This window comes from Cicer arietinum, chromosome 4 (assembly GCF_000331145.2).
Source record: "Cicer arietinum cultivar CDC Frontier isolate Library 1 chromosome 4, Cicar.CDCFrontier_v2.0, whole genome shotgun sequence".
NCBI classification, from domain to species: domain Eukaryota; kingdom Viridiplantae; phylum Streptophyta; class Magnoliopsida; order Fabales; family Fabaceae; genus Cicer; species Cicer arietinum.
The window spans coordinates 5034190-5050791 of NC_021163.2; the positions used below are offsets into that span (position 1 = coordinate 5034190).

Below are 16602 nucleotides of genomic sequence, written 5' to 3' on the forward strand. Positions count from 1 at the left end.
GAGATGGCTTTCATGGCGGTCTTGGAATCCGACCTCCGTGCTCTCTCCGCCGAAGCTCGCCGTCGCTATCCTGCTGTTAAAGACGGCGCGGAGCACGCAATCCTCAAGGTTACTCTTCACTGTTGAATTTTCTTCTATTATTATTGCTTTCGAATTGCATTTGGTTCTAGCTAACATCTGAACATTCTGGTGCATTGTGAGTCGTTTTTTCAATTAGGACGGTCGTGCTGCAGTGTTAAGTTAGTTTATGAACTGATTTTAAAGGAAGAATAATGTGATTCTTTCGATTTCCATTTCCACTTTTGGCTGGTAGATCATCGTAATTATTCAAATGTCGCTGACATGATTGAATTACAGTAGCTTTTATTTTAAAGCAATGTCAACGAGTAACACCTTTAATTGGCAATTGTTGAATGATGCTCGGGTCAATATTTAGGAAAGCTTCAGTAAGGGAAAATTCGTTGGCAACGTTCCGATTTTATTATGTTAGATGGAGAAAGTGTTATAATACTAAGAATATAGTTTTTCCTCTAGATAAAAATGGCAATTGTTAAATCTTTACATCTCTTACTTGCAGCTTCGTACATTATCAAGTCCTAGCGAAATTGCTCATAATGACGACATATTACGAATCTTTTTGATGGCGTGTGAGGTTCGAACTATCAAGCTTAGCATTATTGGACTCTCGTGTCTCCAGAAACTGATATCTCATGATGCCGTTTCTCCATCTGCTCTGAGGGAGATTTTATCTACATTGAAAGACGTAAGCTTAAAACTAGTTAGATCGTATTATGGTTTCAAAATTTACATTGAGATATAACTTTGGGCCATATCGATTGTGTCATAATGTTTATTTTGTAGCTTAGCTATGTTTGATTACTACTTTGATTTGATGATTGAGTTCAATAATTGCGGATTTATGCAAGAGCTGGAATTTGATAATTTAGTTTATTCAAGTATGGAGGCTTACTCATGCATTGATAAACTGCCAATAATTTCTCCCCTCTCCTCTTCTGTCCCCTGCAGCATGCTGAAATGGCGGATGAGGGTGTTCAGCTGAAGACTCTACAAACAATATCAATAATATTTCAGTCACGTTTACACCCCGAAAACGAGGTCAGATTCAACAACATGAACTATATATGTGCTACTGTTTTCCATTTGTAAACTATATTATAGCTGGGCTTGGAATTTAGCAGTTAAGCTGATTGTAGATAGATATTGTTCAAAACAAAAGTGATAGATCTAAATAAGGACTATGTATTGTGATATGCGAGATAATCAAAACCAAATTCGACATTGAACCAGTGTAGGTACCGGTTCGAGGTTCAAAGGCCCGATCAAGGTCAAAGCGGCAATAATAAATATATATATTTAATTTTTAGGATAAAATGCAATTTTGGTCCTTTAAGTTTAACTTAGTTTCGCTTGGGTCTTTTAAGTTTTTTTTTTCTTTCCGATTTGGTCTTTAAGTCATTCAGTTTGCAATGTTTGACCTTATGTTATAGTCCGTTTATGTTAAAAAAAATGCCACATGGCTGTTAAATGCCGACGTGACAAGTCCAAATCAGCAAAATATATTTATTAATTAGTTTTTTTTAAGTGAAAAAAAATTTATTAAAAAGAAAAGGAAAAACAAAAACTGGGGACATAAACCTAACGAGAAACACATTCACATTCATCCTCTTCTTCATCATCTTCTTCATCATCTTCTTCAACCCAAAATCACATCCATCTTCTTCAACCCAAAATCACATCCATCTTCATCCTCTATATGATTTGGTGAAACAGAGTGTTGTCATCGCCATTGACATTGTTGCCACCGAACCCATTTCTTCTACTCACCCACTCACGTATGTCATCGCCATTGACATTGTTGTCAATGAATCCATTTCTTCTACTCACTCACGCAATGGTTTTTCTTTCTAAATTGCAGCAAGATGATAATGGGAAATATATTGTATGTGTTCTCTTTTCTATCTTGTACGTTGGGTTTATATAGGCTTATATTTTGAGTTTCTTAATTCAAAGGGGTTTATAATCTGGACTGATAATCATACTGCTACAGTGCATAAGAAAAAAATGACATACAATTTGTTCTGTTCGAACTTCACATAAATGAATTGGTACCCACACATCTTATTACTTTTTTTATGAGCAAAAGGGGGCGTAGCCAACAACATCTAGAGAAGAAGAAGATGAACATGGATGTGTTTTTGGGTTGACAAGTGCTGGATGATTCAAGTCCTGGGGGAATTTGCATTTGCATGTATACTTCCTCTTCTAACTCATCATTTAGGAAGGCGTTTTTAATGTCTAGCTGGTGTAGTGGCCAATCCAAATTTGCAGCCAAGGATAATATGACTCGTACTGAGTTAAGTTTGGCCACTAGAGCAAATGTCTCTTCATTTTCTATGTCATATGATTGGATGAATCCCTTTGCCACTAATCACGCCTTGTATCGATTTATGCTCCCATCAACATTGTATTTGATAGAGAATATCCACTTATAGCCAACCTGCTTCTTCCCCTCTGGTAGAACAGTATTTTCCCAAGTGTTTTTTTTAATCAACGCATGAAGCTCTTCTGTTACAACTTCCCTCAAGTGGAGGGCTTCTTGAATATTTCGTGGAATATAGGTGCTGTCAAGTGCTGCTACAAATGCCTCGTATCCTTGTGATAATTTCCCATGAGACATATCTTTCAATAGGGTGTTGAGTACAAGTTCTCGTCCCTTTTCTTAGTGCAGTAGGAATATCACTGTCAGTTAAACTCATATTGACAAGTTCTGAGTTGGGAATAGTATTACCGGATGAGATTCCATTTTCTAGAGCCTGGTTGGATTCATGGCTTTGCATTAGAGCTGTGTTTGACTCTACCGCCTGTTTGCTTTTCCTCCTCCTAGTGTAGACTTGCCAGTCAGCTTCTTGTGCATAAATTTCTTTAGGTGCAGTTTCAAGAACTAGTTCTGCTGGTGTGGAATTTTGTGGTTCTGTCGGTATGGAATTTTGTGGTTCTGTTGGTATGGAATTTTCTGGTTCTGCTGGTGTAATTTCGAGAACAGGTTCGGTTATCTCAAATCCCCAAAATTGGAATTATGCGTTTTCGTTCAGGTTTAATGTATTCTCCCCCTGAATTCCTACTTTTGAGTGATAAGGTTGATTCTCAAAGAAAGTCAGATCCATAGTGTAGTAAAATCTTCTAGTTGTGGGGGAGTAGCACCTATATCCTTTTTGGTGAGGTGAATAGCCAAGAAAAACTCATTTTATTGATTTTGGGTCAAATTTGCTGCAGTAAGGGTTTAAGTTGTGAACAAAGGCTAAACATCCAAATATTTTCAAGGGAATTGAGGTGAGAATTCTGCTGGATGGAAAGAGAGTTTGGAGAATGGAATAAAGGGTGTCAAAGTTAAGGATACATGAAGGCATTGTATTTATGAGATAGGTGGCTGAAAGGACAACTTCTCCCCAAAAATGTTTTGGTACATTGGTGGCTAGCATGAGAGATCTTGTTACTTTCAAAAGGGGCCTATTTTCCCTCTCTGCGACCCCATTTTTTTAGGGGGGTATCTACACATGAACTCTGGTGTATAATTCCATGGGTTTTAAGGTAGGACTCTAGTGCTGAATTAAAATATTCGTGACCATTGTCAATTCTGAGCACTTTAATTTTTGTTTGTAATTGTGTTTGCACCATATTGTGAAAAAACTCAAATAATTTTCCAACTTCTGATTTCTCTTTCATAAGAAATACCCATGTGACTCTTGTGTGGTCATCAATGATTGTAACAAATCATCTAGCACCAATAATGTCGTTGACTCGGGATGACCCCCATACATCACTGTGAATTAAGGAGAAAGGTTGAGAGGGTTTATATGGTTGAGGTGAGTATGTGCATCGGGTATGTTTGGATAATTGACAAGCTTCACATTGGAAACTCCTTAGATTTTTATTGAATAATGAGGGGAACATTTTCTCTAAGTACATGAAATTTGGGTGACCTTATCGATAATGCCACAACATTATAGATTTCTCATTATTTGGAGAAACTACTACACAAGAATTGACTTTAAATTCTTTAGAATAATCTTCAACTTGCAGGTGGTAGGGTCCAGTCCATTCTTTAGCATTGCCAATCGTCTTCTCCGACTCCAAAATCTGAATTTCGCACAGATCAGAGGAAAATTTAGTAACACATATCAAATCTTTGGTAGGTTTGCTAATAGACAACAAATTGCAATCAAGTTTGGGCACATACAATACAAAATCTTAAATAATATTTTTTGAAATCACAACTGAATCTGTACCAGTAACTTTTGACAGGGTACCATTAGCAATCCGAATGGTGGAGTTATTATGGAAATGAGAATAAGTGTCAAATACAATTATATCTCCAGTCATGTGATCTGAGACTTCTGAGTCTATGATCCATGATTTTGACTTTCCTGTGCTAGTGTGTAAAGCATGCAAAAAATTACCTTTTTGAGCTACTGCAGTTGTACCATTTTTCGTTGTAGTAAGCATAGCTTGTTGGAGCATTTTCTGCAGAGCTTCCATTTGCTGTTTGCTGAAGGGAGATGGATTAAGTTTATCCTCTGTTTCTTGTGGGCATGTGCTGCATTGCCTCTTTTTTCCTTGTTGCAAAATGGTTTCACTCCTGATGGCTTTCTGTGAATGCTCCAACAAGTGTCCTTAGTGTAACCAGATTTCCTGCAGTGTTCACACCAATGCCGGTTCCTTCTTTGAGTTGAACTCGTTGGGTGAAATTGGTTTCCCTTTGCTGCCATTGCTGAACCTTCAATTGATAGGGGATGAAATAGGATTTGCCAGCATGAGTTTCCTCCTACTTTCTTCTCTTCTCACTTATGAGAACACTTATCGGATTTTTTGAAGTGGTTTGGTTCCGAGAACTCTTCCACGCACTTCATCAAGATCTTTGTTAAGCCCCAATAGAAATTTGTAGATTCTATCATTTTTTACCAGCTCTTTCGCCCTTTGCGTCCAACTTGTTTAAAAGTATGTCTTCTTCTTCTTCCAGCTTCGCTGTGAAGAAAACAAGAATTTTGCGTCTTTTTAAGCCTATTGTTTAACATCTACTTCATTTTCTATTTGAAGTGAAGTTCCTGAAACTCAAGAAGCAGAGATGTTCACTTGGGTTGTGAATCCTCAGACAAATCAATCGCACTAGCTTACAAGCCTGGAGAAGCTATATAATTAAGCCTTTCCCGTTTTTCTATCTCAAGTCACCAAAAAGATGTCGCATTTCCAAGTTTATCTTAGATAAATGAAAATTAACAAAATAAAAGCTACAAAATATTAAATTAAACCATTCTTTCAAATCGGAGTACATGTCAACAATGGCGGAGCCTAGAGTTATTACTGAGGGAGCCTTGACTAAAACTATAATATTTATATAAAAGTAAAAATTTATTTTGGTTTTTGAAATGTGAGGTGCGGTCACTATAATCTTGAATGTGTCGAATTTAAACACATCATCAAACTCCTCTTTTGTTAGTGATTTTATGGACCAAATTAACTAATAAAAGACACACTTGAGAACTAAATTAACTAATGAAAGACACATTTGTAGATCAAAATGATCAATAAAATATATATTTAAATGTATTTTTATGTAAAATTGCTTAATAGTAGTATTTAACTTATCACAAGACCATATATTAATTGACTATATAACTTGGGGGACCGTGGCACCTTCCGGTCCTCCCTTCTCTCTGCCTTGCATGTCTAAATTAACTAATAAAAGACACATTCGTAAATCAAAATGATTAATAAAATATATATTTAACTGTATTTTTATGTAAAAATTGCTTAATAGTAGTATTTAACTTATCACAAGACTATATATTAATTGACTATATATAACATGGGGGACCGGTGCACCTGCCGGTCTCCCCTTCCCTCCGCCCTTGCATGTCTGGGTTATGTGAAAACAGAAACTCGATCCACAGCTCAAATTGCTAGTAGACCATATTCCATCCGAACTATGTATTATGTAGTATTTATCTTAGTCCTACATACTGCCCATACCTTGCACCTACACCAATATAAGCATTATATTGAATAGAAATTCATTATATTTGGTGAAGATTTGTATGCTTCTCTGAGTAGAACGAGCAAGTCTGACGCCATAACATTATGAAAAATGGTTGGTTAGATTTTAAGGTCAAGTTTTTTATACACCCAGGGCATTTGGGGCATAGTGGTTGGACAAACCATGTAATACAATATTTAGCCTGTCAAAATATGTTTCTGTTTAATATCCCTCAAGTATAGGGATTCAGTTATATAAGAGTACTAGTAGGGATTTAGTTATATGAGTACTGTTAATATATTAGAAAATATCTTATAATATCTTATAATATCTTTTATATTATATTAGAGTATCTTGATTTATTTTCTATGATCAATTTATAATCATAGAGAATCTTAGAATATCTCTCTTTATTATTATGATTTGTTTCTGATTTAGGATTGAGTCTATGTTTCTCTATAAATAGATATTAGTATTGAATCTTTTGTAATAAAGTCAGCATTAAGCTATTATCAATAATATTCAAACCCTTATTATTTTCTCTCCTCATTTTCTCTAAAATCCTACAACTTCAACATGGTATCTAGAGCCTATTTCGATCCTCCTTGAACGATCCCGCCTCTATTCCGCTGCCGAGTTCCCAACAGTTAGGGAATATAATCATAGTTTCTCTTTTCCAACATTCCGACACGTTTCACTCGATTTCCATTCAATTTGTTTCTGCCGCCGCTGCCACTATTTCCGGCAAATTTTCCTGCGAACAACAGTCATCTCCAGATCAGGTCATGCCCAAAAGCGCGTCGCCAATCACACGCGCTGCAAATCTCTCATGCGAGTAGATCTGTCGCTGCTGCCGTCTGCTACTGCCTATCGTTGCTGCTGTCCCGTCTCCTACTGCTGCCATCTGTTGTTGCTGCATGTCGTCGCTGCTGGAAAATTTTTCCGACACAACCACTTCCATTGTGTGCGGAATCTCCCAATCTACACAACCCAGATTTTCTTTTAGGTCAAAAGTTGCTCCACACGCGCTCATGTGCCTCCAAGATCCGCCGTGTTTATCTCATGCGCCGCCACCAACAGCCTCGAGCTCAGGCGCGTCTGTCCGCTTTCCGGCATAATGTTTTCAAATCTGTTTTAAGTTTTCCTTCCTGGTTTCAGATCTGTTTTAAGTTTTTTTCTTTCGAACCACATGCATACAACTTGGCAATTTATCCCAGATACACTGGCCCCATCTTTGTCCCAGATGTACTGGCCTTGCCTTTCTCTCCTTGAAGCAAATTCAAGTTTAAATATTTTGAGTCTCTGATATTATTGGTTTGAACCTTCCAAATGCAGTTTTTTAGAAGGACGGACCTTGCTTTGTTCAACTGCTTGCCATGAATTTCTCTCATGCTGATGATCATTCCGGCTATCTGGCTAGCTGTATTTATAGCAATTCTCTCCGACTTGACCTGCATCCCTGAGTTGCCTTTCCACCTTTTTTATTATTATTTTGCGAAGCAAAACATTGTTTTCTTGTAACAAGCTAAAACTTTGTAAGTTTTAGCTTGAGGAGGAGTGTTAGAATATTAGAAAATATCTTATAATATCTTATAATATCTTTTATATTATATTAGAGTATCTTGATTTATTTTCTATGATCAATTTATAATCATAGTACTAGTAGGGATTTAGTTATATAGGAGTACTAGTAGGGATTTAGTTATATAGGAGTACTAGTAGGGATTTAGTTATATAGGAGTACTAGTAGGGATTTAGTTATATAGGAGTACTAGTAGGGATTTAGTTATATAGGAGTACTAGTAGGGATTTAGTTATATAGGAGTACTAGTAGGGATTTAGTTATATAGGAGTACTAGTAGGGATTTAGTTATATAGGAGTACTAGTAGGGATTTAGTTATATAGGAGTACTAGTAGGGATTTAGTTATATAGGAGTACTAGTAGGGATTTAGTTATATAGGAGTACTAGTAGGGATTTAGTTATATAGGAGTACTAGTAGGGATTTAGTTATATAGGAGTACTAGTAGGGATTTAGTTATATAGGAGTACTAGTAGGGATTTAGTTATATAGGAGTACTAGTAGGGATTTAGTTATATAGGAGTACTAGTAGGGATTTAGTTATATAGGAGTACTAGTAGGGATTTAGTTATATAGGAGTACTAGTAGGGATTTAGTTATATAGGAGTACTAGTAGGGATTTAGTTATATAGGAGTACTAGTAGGGATTTAGTTATATAGGAGTACTAGTAGGGATTTAGTTATATATGAGTACTAATAGGATTTGGTTGTTTAGTAATCTAGTATAAATATATCTGATGTATTACTAATATATTTCAAGTTTCAATAAATATAATTTTATTCTAATTCTTGACATGGTATCAGAGCAAGTTCTGATTTTGTGATCTGTCTTTGTGCTTCACTACCGCTGCCAGCGGCGGCAAATGCCGCCGGCAACACCACTTTTTTCAGTGTTTCAATTTTTTGGCTTCATACAGTCATTTGTCACCATCAACTTCGGCTCCCTTTCTAGCAACCAGCCACGACACTACAGCTTCCCTCAAAAGCACCGCTTTCCCTTGAATGCAGCGTCATCTTCAGCGGTAAACGAGATGCCAACAGATGATTTCATATGCTGCAACAAATCCTGCTTGGCAGCAAGAAGCTCATGGCACTGCTCTTTCAAGGTTTAGGTCACACCAACTGTAGCAAGCAAGCCAATCTAAGAAGCACCTAATATTTCTCCAGATGTTAAGACCACAACATCTTTCTCAATATCAACTCCCATTGGTCGTATACATTGCCTTGAGTAGTTGTGACCAATATTCTAACGCGTGGAGACTTTTCTTCACCATTGTTGACATTTCAGCATCTTCAACTTGAACAACTGCATCAGCGCCATCAGGTATAGGTTCTTCGATCAGAGCCAGCCCCCACAACAACTGTATCACTTACTGTAAGAATAGACACTCTGACGTCAGCACCCCCATAAGAATCTGTAGTTATTTTATCTGATTTAATTGCTGGAAAAGTAAAGGTTGATTCTGATGATATATGCTTCTTGCCAAAAGCCACGGGTCTTAGGTTAGAAATTATGATAGCTGCAACAGGGGTCCTAGCAGATACAACACTGCCTGTTGCTGGAAACTCCAATAAGGCATTAGCTAACTTCATACTAAGTAGTCGACTGCTCCTCTGGTGACCAGTGCTCTCGGCGACAAAACCGGGGCTCCCTGTTCCATCATTTTCGGTCCACATAACAGTGGCACGATGATATTCTGGTCAAAAGGGATCTATCTTTATGGGCTGTTGAAGTCGAGCTTGCACTCTCAGATGATGAGGATTTATCCACCCTGCAACCTGACGTATAGCAGGGACCACAGAGAGATGAAAGCAAAAGCCTTATCCAAGGTCCTTCCTTGACATTCTTCATCATCCTTAGCAATACCCCGGTCCACAACTTTGCAGTGATGTTGTACTGCAGCTGCCAGCAGCATGGCACGATTAGAGTCCCTGATTTGACCACGACTTAGATGCCCAGTAGATGGCTCTACAATCTCATCTCCAGTAGAAAGAACAACAACAGTTGGAGTAAGATACACCTTTACCGTCGCCAACCAACATTGCACACGTTGTCACGCGCATCCATCTTCTCTATGTATGGATCTTACGTGCCTCCACCAAATCCGTGCGTGAGAATGCATGCACCTGTCTCCGGTTCCCCTCTGGAAGTCCTTTCATGATGTGATGTGATGTACTGTTCGTGCCTTTATCTCCCTGAAGCATGCCGCTCTCTCCTTGAAACATATTCAAGTTTAAATATTTTGAGTCTCCAATATTATTGTTTTGAAGCTTCCAAATGCAGTCTTTTAGAAGAACGGAGCTTGCTTTGTTCAATTGCTTGCCATGAATTTCTCTCAGACTGATGATCAATCAGGCTAGGCTATATTTATAGCAATTTTCTCCGACTTCAAATGCATCCCTGAGTTGCCTTTCCATCTTTTTTATTATTTTGTGGAGTAAAACATTGTTTTCTTGTAGCAAGCTAAAGTTAAACTTTAGCTTGAGGGGGAGTGTTGTACCAATGCCGGCTGGACGTTTTGTCAATAGGAGGAGGGAGTGTTTGAGTGACAGGAGTAGAATCACCGGGTCATTAGGCGGGGGAACAAATGGGCCATAATTGCTAGTACCTTGTTCATTCGCCATTTCAGATTCAACTTGGTTATCGTCTTCAGATTGTGAAGATTGACAATTACTACTTTCACCTTGAGCACTATAAGAATTCAGCATCAAATCCTTTGCCGGTTTGTCATGTTCTTTGTTGTCATCCTAAGGAGTCTGCTGCTGAGATTGTAGCCTTGCGTTCCGAAGTTTCAATGCTTGAACTTTATCAAGAGCAAACTCCACTATCGACCGATGTTCAGGACCAAAAGTTTCAGGCTTAGAAACACCTGAAACCTTGTCAGACTCTTTAGATGCTTTACTATTTGCATCCTGAACCTTTCTGCAATATTTGTTTCCTTGTCAACATCATCTTCAGAAGGAACATCTTCCACTACGACACCATCGGTATCACTATCATCTCCATGATCAGATTGTTTGTCAACATGCTCGACATCATCCTCAATACCCAGTCAACATCTATGACACGAGTCCCAAACTATGATCCATTGAGTTTTCGAATGACACTTTCATTGTGGCCCTTGCTTCCGCATAAAACTACCGCCTTCATTGCGGTTTCTATTTCTTAGACACCTTCATTGTGGTCCTTTTGCCGCCTTCATTGCGGTTTCTATTTCTTAGCCACCTTCATTGTGGCCCTTTTTACTGCCTTCATTGCAGCAACTTGAGATTTCTTTTTGGCCTAATTTGCACTCCATATAGTTACTCCCATGACAATCTTGCAGATCTTCTAACTAAAGGGATAAACAGTAGCAACTTTGAAAGAATTGTATTCAAGCTGGGAATGGAGAACACCTATTCACCAGTTTGAGGGGGAGTGTCAAAATATGTTTCTGTTTAATATCCCTCAAGTATAGGGATTCAGTTATATAGGAGTACTAGTAGGGATTTAGTTATATATGAGTGCTAATAGGATTTGGTTGTTTAGTAATCTAGTATAAATATATCTGATGTATTACTAATATATTTCAAGTTTCAATAAATATAATTTTATTCTAATTCTTGACACAGCCAAATAGCCAAATCATTATCTGATTAATGAAATGAAAATGCTGATAAAAATGATACAGGAGACTAGCTTTGTGATATTTTTGCAGTCCAAGTTCTGCACAATTTCAATGTTTTCATATAAAAAAACAGGCTGGAATCACCTTTACATATGTTTCTGACTTTTTATCACTGTATCTTGTTAATTTCAGGATACTATGTCTCAAGCTCTTGGTATCTGTCTCAGGCTTCTTGAAAACAGTCGATCTTCTGACAGTGTGCGGAAGTAAGTGCACACGCACATACATCTTGTTTTACACACACACACTCTTAAGAGGACTCTCTTTTATGTAACAGCAGGAGGAGTAAATCTTGGTCAATATATTGAACTATAAGTCTATAAATAGTTAAGATTATAACATAAAGTGTGACTTTTTAAGTAATCATGTGACCGTTAAATAACTTCCCATCTCGGCCATCCATGTATGAAATATGGCCATGATCTATTCCTTCCACCCTCTCATATAAAAAGCCCTTTTGTAGGGACCGGATCAAATGACGTGGGGGTATCAAACTTGGAGACCGACACTATTTAAATACTTCATTTAGAAAATAAAATTTACCAATCCAACTGTTGTATGATCAATGATGAGATATTATCTTCGTGATGATGTATATCAAATTTTAAATAATGTGGCTGTAAATGTGTTATCTAATAAGGAACATTTATTTATCTATTAAATAATATATTACTCTAGTCAACAAAAATTAGTTTGATGGAGTGTTAATTAGTTTTTGATATGCATGAATATTTATAGACTTCGCCTACTTTTTAATAACTTTGAATTCAACATTTGGATTGGTAAATTTCATATCCTACATGATGTTATTAATTGGTGTAAGCCTGTAAGTTTAACACCTGGTGTAATTTGATCGTGTCATATGTATAAATATCTAATGTTACAATCAACTAGATTTTGCATCCTTCAACTAGATTTTGCATCCTATATGTGTGTTTGTATGCAATTATTTTGCAGTACTGCTGCAGCTACCTTCAGGCAGGCAGTGGCCTTGATTTTTGATCGTGTAGTTTTGGCTGAGTCTCTTCCTGCCGGCAAATTTGGTTTTGGAAGCCAGCTCTCACGGACTAGTTCAGTTACTGGTGATGTTAACCGTAGCATCAATTTGACTGAGTATGCTTTCCCCTTTATGAATACAATTACCGATCATTATTCTTTTATTGTTTTTTGCAGTTTAAAGGGGGCATGTATCTTAATTTTTACTTTTATATAGGGGGTTCTTAATTAAGACTTGTTTATTAGTGTTTTCTCATGTAAACTATGTAACTCTCACGATTTGAACTTATATCATGTTAATAATCATGCAGCTCATTAGATCATGAATCTACACGTGGAGGTCCTCCAGTGATGAGGGAGACGTTGACTGAAACTGGGAAACTTGGGCTGCGTTTGCTTGAAGACCTGACATCTCTTGCTGCAGGTGGATCTGTATGTGCTTATTTGGAACCTTTTTTTCCCTCCTCCTAGTATTATCTCCATTTTGTTTGAATTTCTTGTCTGTGGGTCTTAAGAAACCTGTTTAAGCGCTCATTTTTAATTCATTCAATTAGTGATGATGCTGATACTTAATTAAATGCCATTTCTTACTGGATGACATCAACTTCTGTTTTATTCTACAGGCAATTTGGTTACGCGTAAATATTATTCAGAGGACATTTGCACTTGATATTCTAGAGTAAGAAATATTTTGAAATGTCTGGTGTATGTGATTTTCCAGCTACTTATTGATCAGATATTTTGATTGAGATACGAGGAATCAGTTATATATTCCTTTGTTTTCTTATGCTTAGATGTCATCTGAGTGAACCATGAATCCATGATAAATATTAATATTTTTGTATTCACAAGAAATGTTTGCAGTAGTGTTTATTTATTTTATCGTGTCTTTCTTCTTTGGTTGAAAAAAGCGAAGTTCTTCTTTTTCATGTTCTCTAAAACAAAACAGGAAATCAAAATTGTTGCAAAATGGAAATAATTATCTCCACTCTTCACCCCTCTTGATGTATTTTCTGACCTCCCATTCTGGTGATATTTTTTTTGTCAAAAAAGAGTAAGGGCTCTTTTTGACCTACTTAACACAGACCATGTAGTCCACCTTGGTATCTCATTATATTCTAATCTTTTTAAATGATTTTGGTCATTAGAATGTGGCTTAATACAGATAATGCTCATCATATTCGTAATCCGTCTTTTACTTTTTTGAAAACTGATATGTCAAATTACCCAATTGCATATATAGCTATAACTTTTTTGTAAATTAAAATTAAATTATTGGTTTATCAGTTGAGAATTTCTTATTGTACAATGATGACTTTTGAGCTTTTTGCATTGTGATTGCTTTCCAATTTCCCCCCTTCATAATGGTTTATCGCAAGCCTCATGCAGATATGCATTCTCTAATAGAAAATTCTCTCTTGTACTTTATTTTTTATTATGTTGGAATGAGGCTGATTATTTTTTTTAGATTTTGACATTTGAAAGTCTAATAAATTGTTTTACATTATACATTTATTTGTTTACACTTACATAACATTTCGAGCCATATAAACGTATGTTATACAAATTAGGTCACCACAGTGCTTTTGAATTGGCTTCACCAGGATGGAAAATTCTATTTAACTTTTGAATTGGTTTATTGCAAGCCTCATGCAGATATTCATTCTCTAATAGAAAATTCTCTCTTGTACTTTATTTTTTATTATGTTGGAATTAGGCTGATTATTTTTTTTAGATTTTGACATTTGAAAGTCTAATAAATTGTTTTACATTATACATTCATTTGTTTCCACTTACATAACATTTCGAGCCGTATAAATGTATGTTATACAAATTAGGTCACCACAGTGCTTTTGAATTGGCTTCACCAGGATGGAAAATTCTATTGAACTGTTCTACTGAAACAATATATTAATCTGCAAGATTCTGCATTGCTCTTAATCTTCATGATGATATTCTGAAAATGTTTTACAGATTCATTTTGTCCAACTATGTGGCTGTTTTCAGAACTTTGTTACCCTATGAACAGGTGAATATGTTCATTGTAATTCAGGCTTTACGACGGCAGATATGTTCAATTCTCATGAACCTTGTTAATATTTTTAATATATATTTGCACAAAACTTGTCAGGCTTTACGACGGCAGATATGTTCAATTCTCATGACTTCGCTTCGTACTAATGCTGAGGTACACTATGATGACGATATATCACTATTGAGATTCTTAATCCCTGCTTTTTATGTGTAAGGACACTGTTCATATTTTTTTTTATTATGTCAATCAGCTCGAAGGAGAAGCTGGCGAGCCTAGCTTTCGTCGTTTGGTCTTGCGCTCCGTTGCTCATATTATAAGGCTTTACAGTTCTTCCCTTATCACTGAGTGTGAGGCAAGTGTCTATTTCCTTTTCCATCTAGCCACATGGCCTGCCAATTAAGTTAGGGAAATGGTTGGTGCAAATGTCTTGTTTTTTAGTTGGGCGTGAGGGGCAGGGAGAGTTGGCAATTGTGTTGTATGATGTAGTGTTCGCTGTCCCTGACTTCTAAGCATGCATGAAGTCATGCCCCAACTGGAATATAACTTTTTGTTGATAGTGTAAGATAGAAAGCTTTTGTTATGTTGACCTTTATTGTCAACCCCCTTGATATCTTCTAAATAGCATCTCACAGAATTGACAGATGCTAATAGGTTTCGATTTCTGTGCAGGTTTTTCTCAGTATGTTACTCAAGGCTACTTTTCTTGATTTGCCATTATGGCATCGCATTCTTGTTCTTGAGATTTTGAGGGTAATGTAGTTATGTTGTATTATTATTTTTTATTTCCTTTTGTATGAGTTGTTGATTTACTCTGCAAGTCTTTAATCTAACGACCGAAAAATGGTGGTGTGTACTGTGTAGGGATTTTGTGTCGAGGCCCGGACACTACGGATTCTTTTCCAAAATTTTGATATGTAAGTTTAATATATGTATATGAGTGTAATAAACTCTGATTATATTATGCACAATGCTAGAAAGCCTTGGTCTATCAGTATGGTGTAAAATTAATTTTTTCTGTCCTACCAGTATGCTTGTCGCGTGAAACTTTTCAAGATAGCTTATTGCTTTTTGACCATTAAATTTTTAGATTTAGATTTATATAGAATCGGGGAGTCTTCAGAAAGTATAGCTACATCCAGTTTGTTCATATGATCAAGAAACTGATAGAGCTTTTGTAGAAGGGCTTAAACCGTAGTTGAGTATTTGTGTGTGTGTGTGTGTATATATATATATCCTTGAAGCCTTTATGACAGCATGCTGTTTATGAAATTCTTTGGTGCATGTGGCTTGGGGTCTTTAAGGGTGTCTTGTTGCCCGTATACTTGTTTTGTGTTAGGATATATACGTGGCTTATCTTGGTGTTCTACCCATGCATGTTTTGAAGGAGTTAACATTTCTTATATGCACAGAGAGATAGTATCTTTGAAGTTTTTTTCCCCCTTCATATTTCTGGTTGTATCATGTATGATATAAAACTTAGGTCAGGCCTTTTAGAAGGAGTTGGAGTTATAAATGGTTTGTCATTAGATATGATTCAAGATAGGATATTATTTTCATTGCTGCTATCCATTGGCATTGTAGGCACCCTAAGAATACAAATGTTGTGGAGGGAATGGTCAAAGCTCTTGCTAGGGTTGTTTCAAATGTACAGGTATGGTTTCACAGCAGATAAATCCATTCACTTTTCACTGTCATGTAGTTTGGTCAAGGTACAAAGAAAAATTGAATTGCATATCTCTGGTTGATTGCTTTGAACACTGCCTAATTTCTTCAGCTGAGTTTAAAGAATACATCTTCTCATCCAGCCCTACATACCATGCATAGACTTGGGGGGCAGGAGTCTGAGTCTCTGTCCTTTGTCTATATTTGAAAATAAAGTTTTTGGTTAGAAAAACTTCATATGCATTCTGTAGGTTCAAGAATCAAGTGAGGAGAGCCTGGCAGCTGTTGCAGGAATGTTTAGTAGCAAAGCCAAAGGTATTCATTCATTTTCATATTTTGATGGAACAATGTTGTTGAGATCTGTTTCTTTTGTGAAGTCAACTATTTCTTTTAACTTTCTTTATTTACCCAGAGTTTCATATTGAGCAGAGTGGAAAGTCTGATAGTAATCCTGCTGCGGGTTTTTTTGTTGTCTATTTTGTAATTGAATGATACTTTGTTGATACCATTTCCTGTTTTCAGAATTGCTTGTTTTATATTAGGCCAACTTCTCTTAGCCTCTGTTTAGGAGGGGAGGGTTTTGGAAAAGGGAAGGAGGAAAGGGAAA

General features: G+C 36.5%; 1 protein-coding gene and 1 pseudogene across 3 annotated transcripts in view; one reads left to right on the top strand and one right to left on the bottom strand.

Moving 5' to 3' along the window:
* Positions 1 to 3: 3 nt before the first annotated feature.
* LOC101491023 (uncharacterized) overlaps positions 4 to 16602 on the top strand; it is a 36433-nt gene continuing 19834 nt past the window's right edge. For all 3 annotated transcript variants that reach the window (XM_012714473.3, XM_012714474.3, XM_004495721.4), the window contains exons 1-14: positions 4 to 108; positions 578 to 763; positions 1027 to 1116; positions 11435 to 11508; positions 12260 to 12415; positions 12610 to 12730; positions 12922 to 12977; positions 14273 to 14327; positions 14430 to 14486; positions 14584 to 14685; positions 15003 to 15083; positions 15195 to 15247; positions 15915 to 15984; positions 16247 to 16310. In XM_012714473.3, the coding sequence (XP_012569927.1) occupies positions 4 to 108; positions 578 to 763; positions 1027 to 1116; positions 11435 to 11508; positions 12260 to 12415; positions 12610 to 12730; positions 12922 to 12977; positions 14273 to 14327; positions 14430 to 14486; positions 14584 to 14685; positions 15003 to 15083; positions 15195 to 15247; positions 15915 to 15984; positions 16247 to 16310 (1270 nt within the window). The remainder of the gene's footprint in view (positions 109 to 577; positions 764 to 1026; positions 1117 to 11434; positions 11509 to 12259; positions 12416 to 12609; positions 12731 to 12921; positions 12978 to 14272; positions 14328 to 14429; positions 14487 to 14583; positions 14686 to 15002; positions 15084 to 15194; positions 15248 to 15914; positions 15985 to 16246; positions 16311 to 16602) is intronic.
* On the bottom strand, positions 8955 to 9860 carry LOC140920175 (molybdopterin biosynthesis protein CNX1-like; annotated as a pseudogene).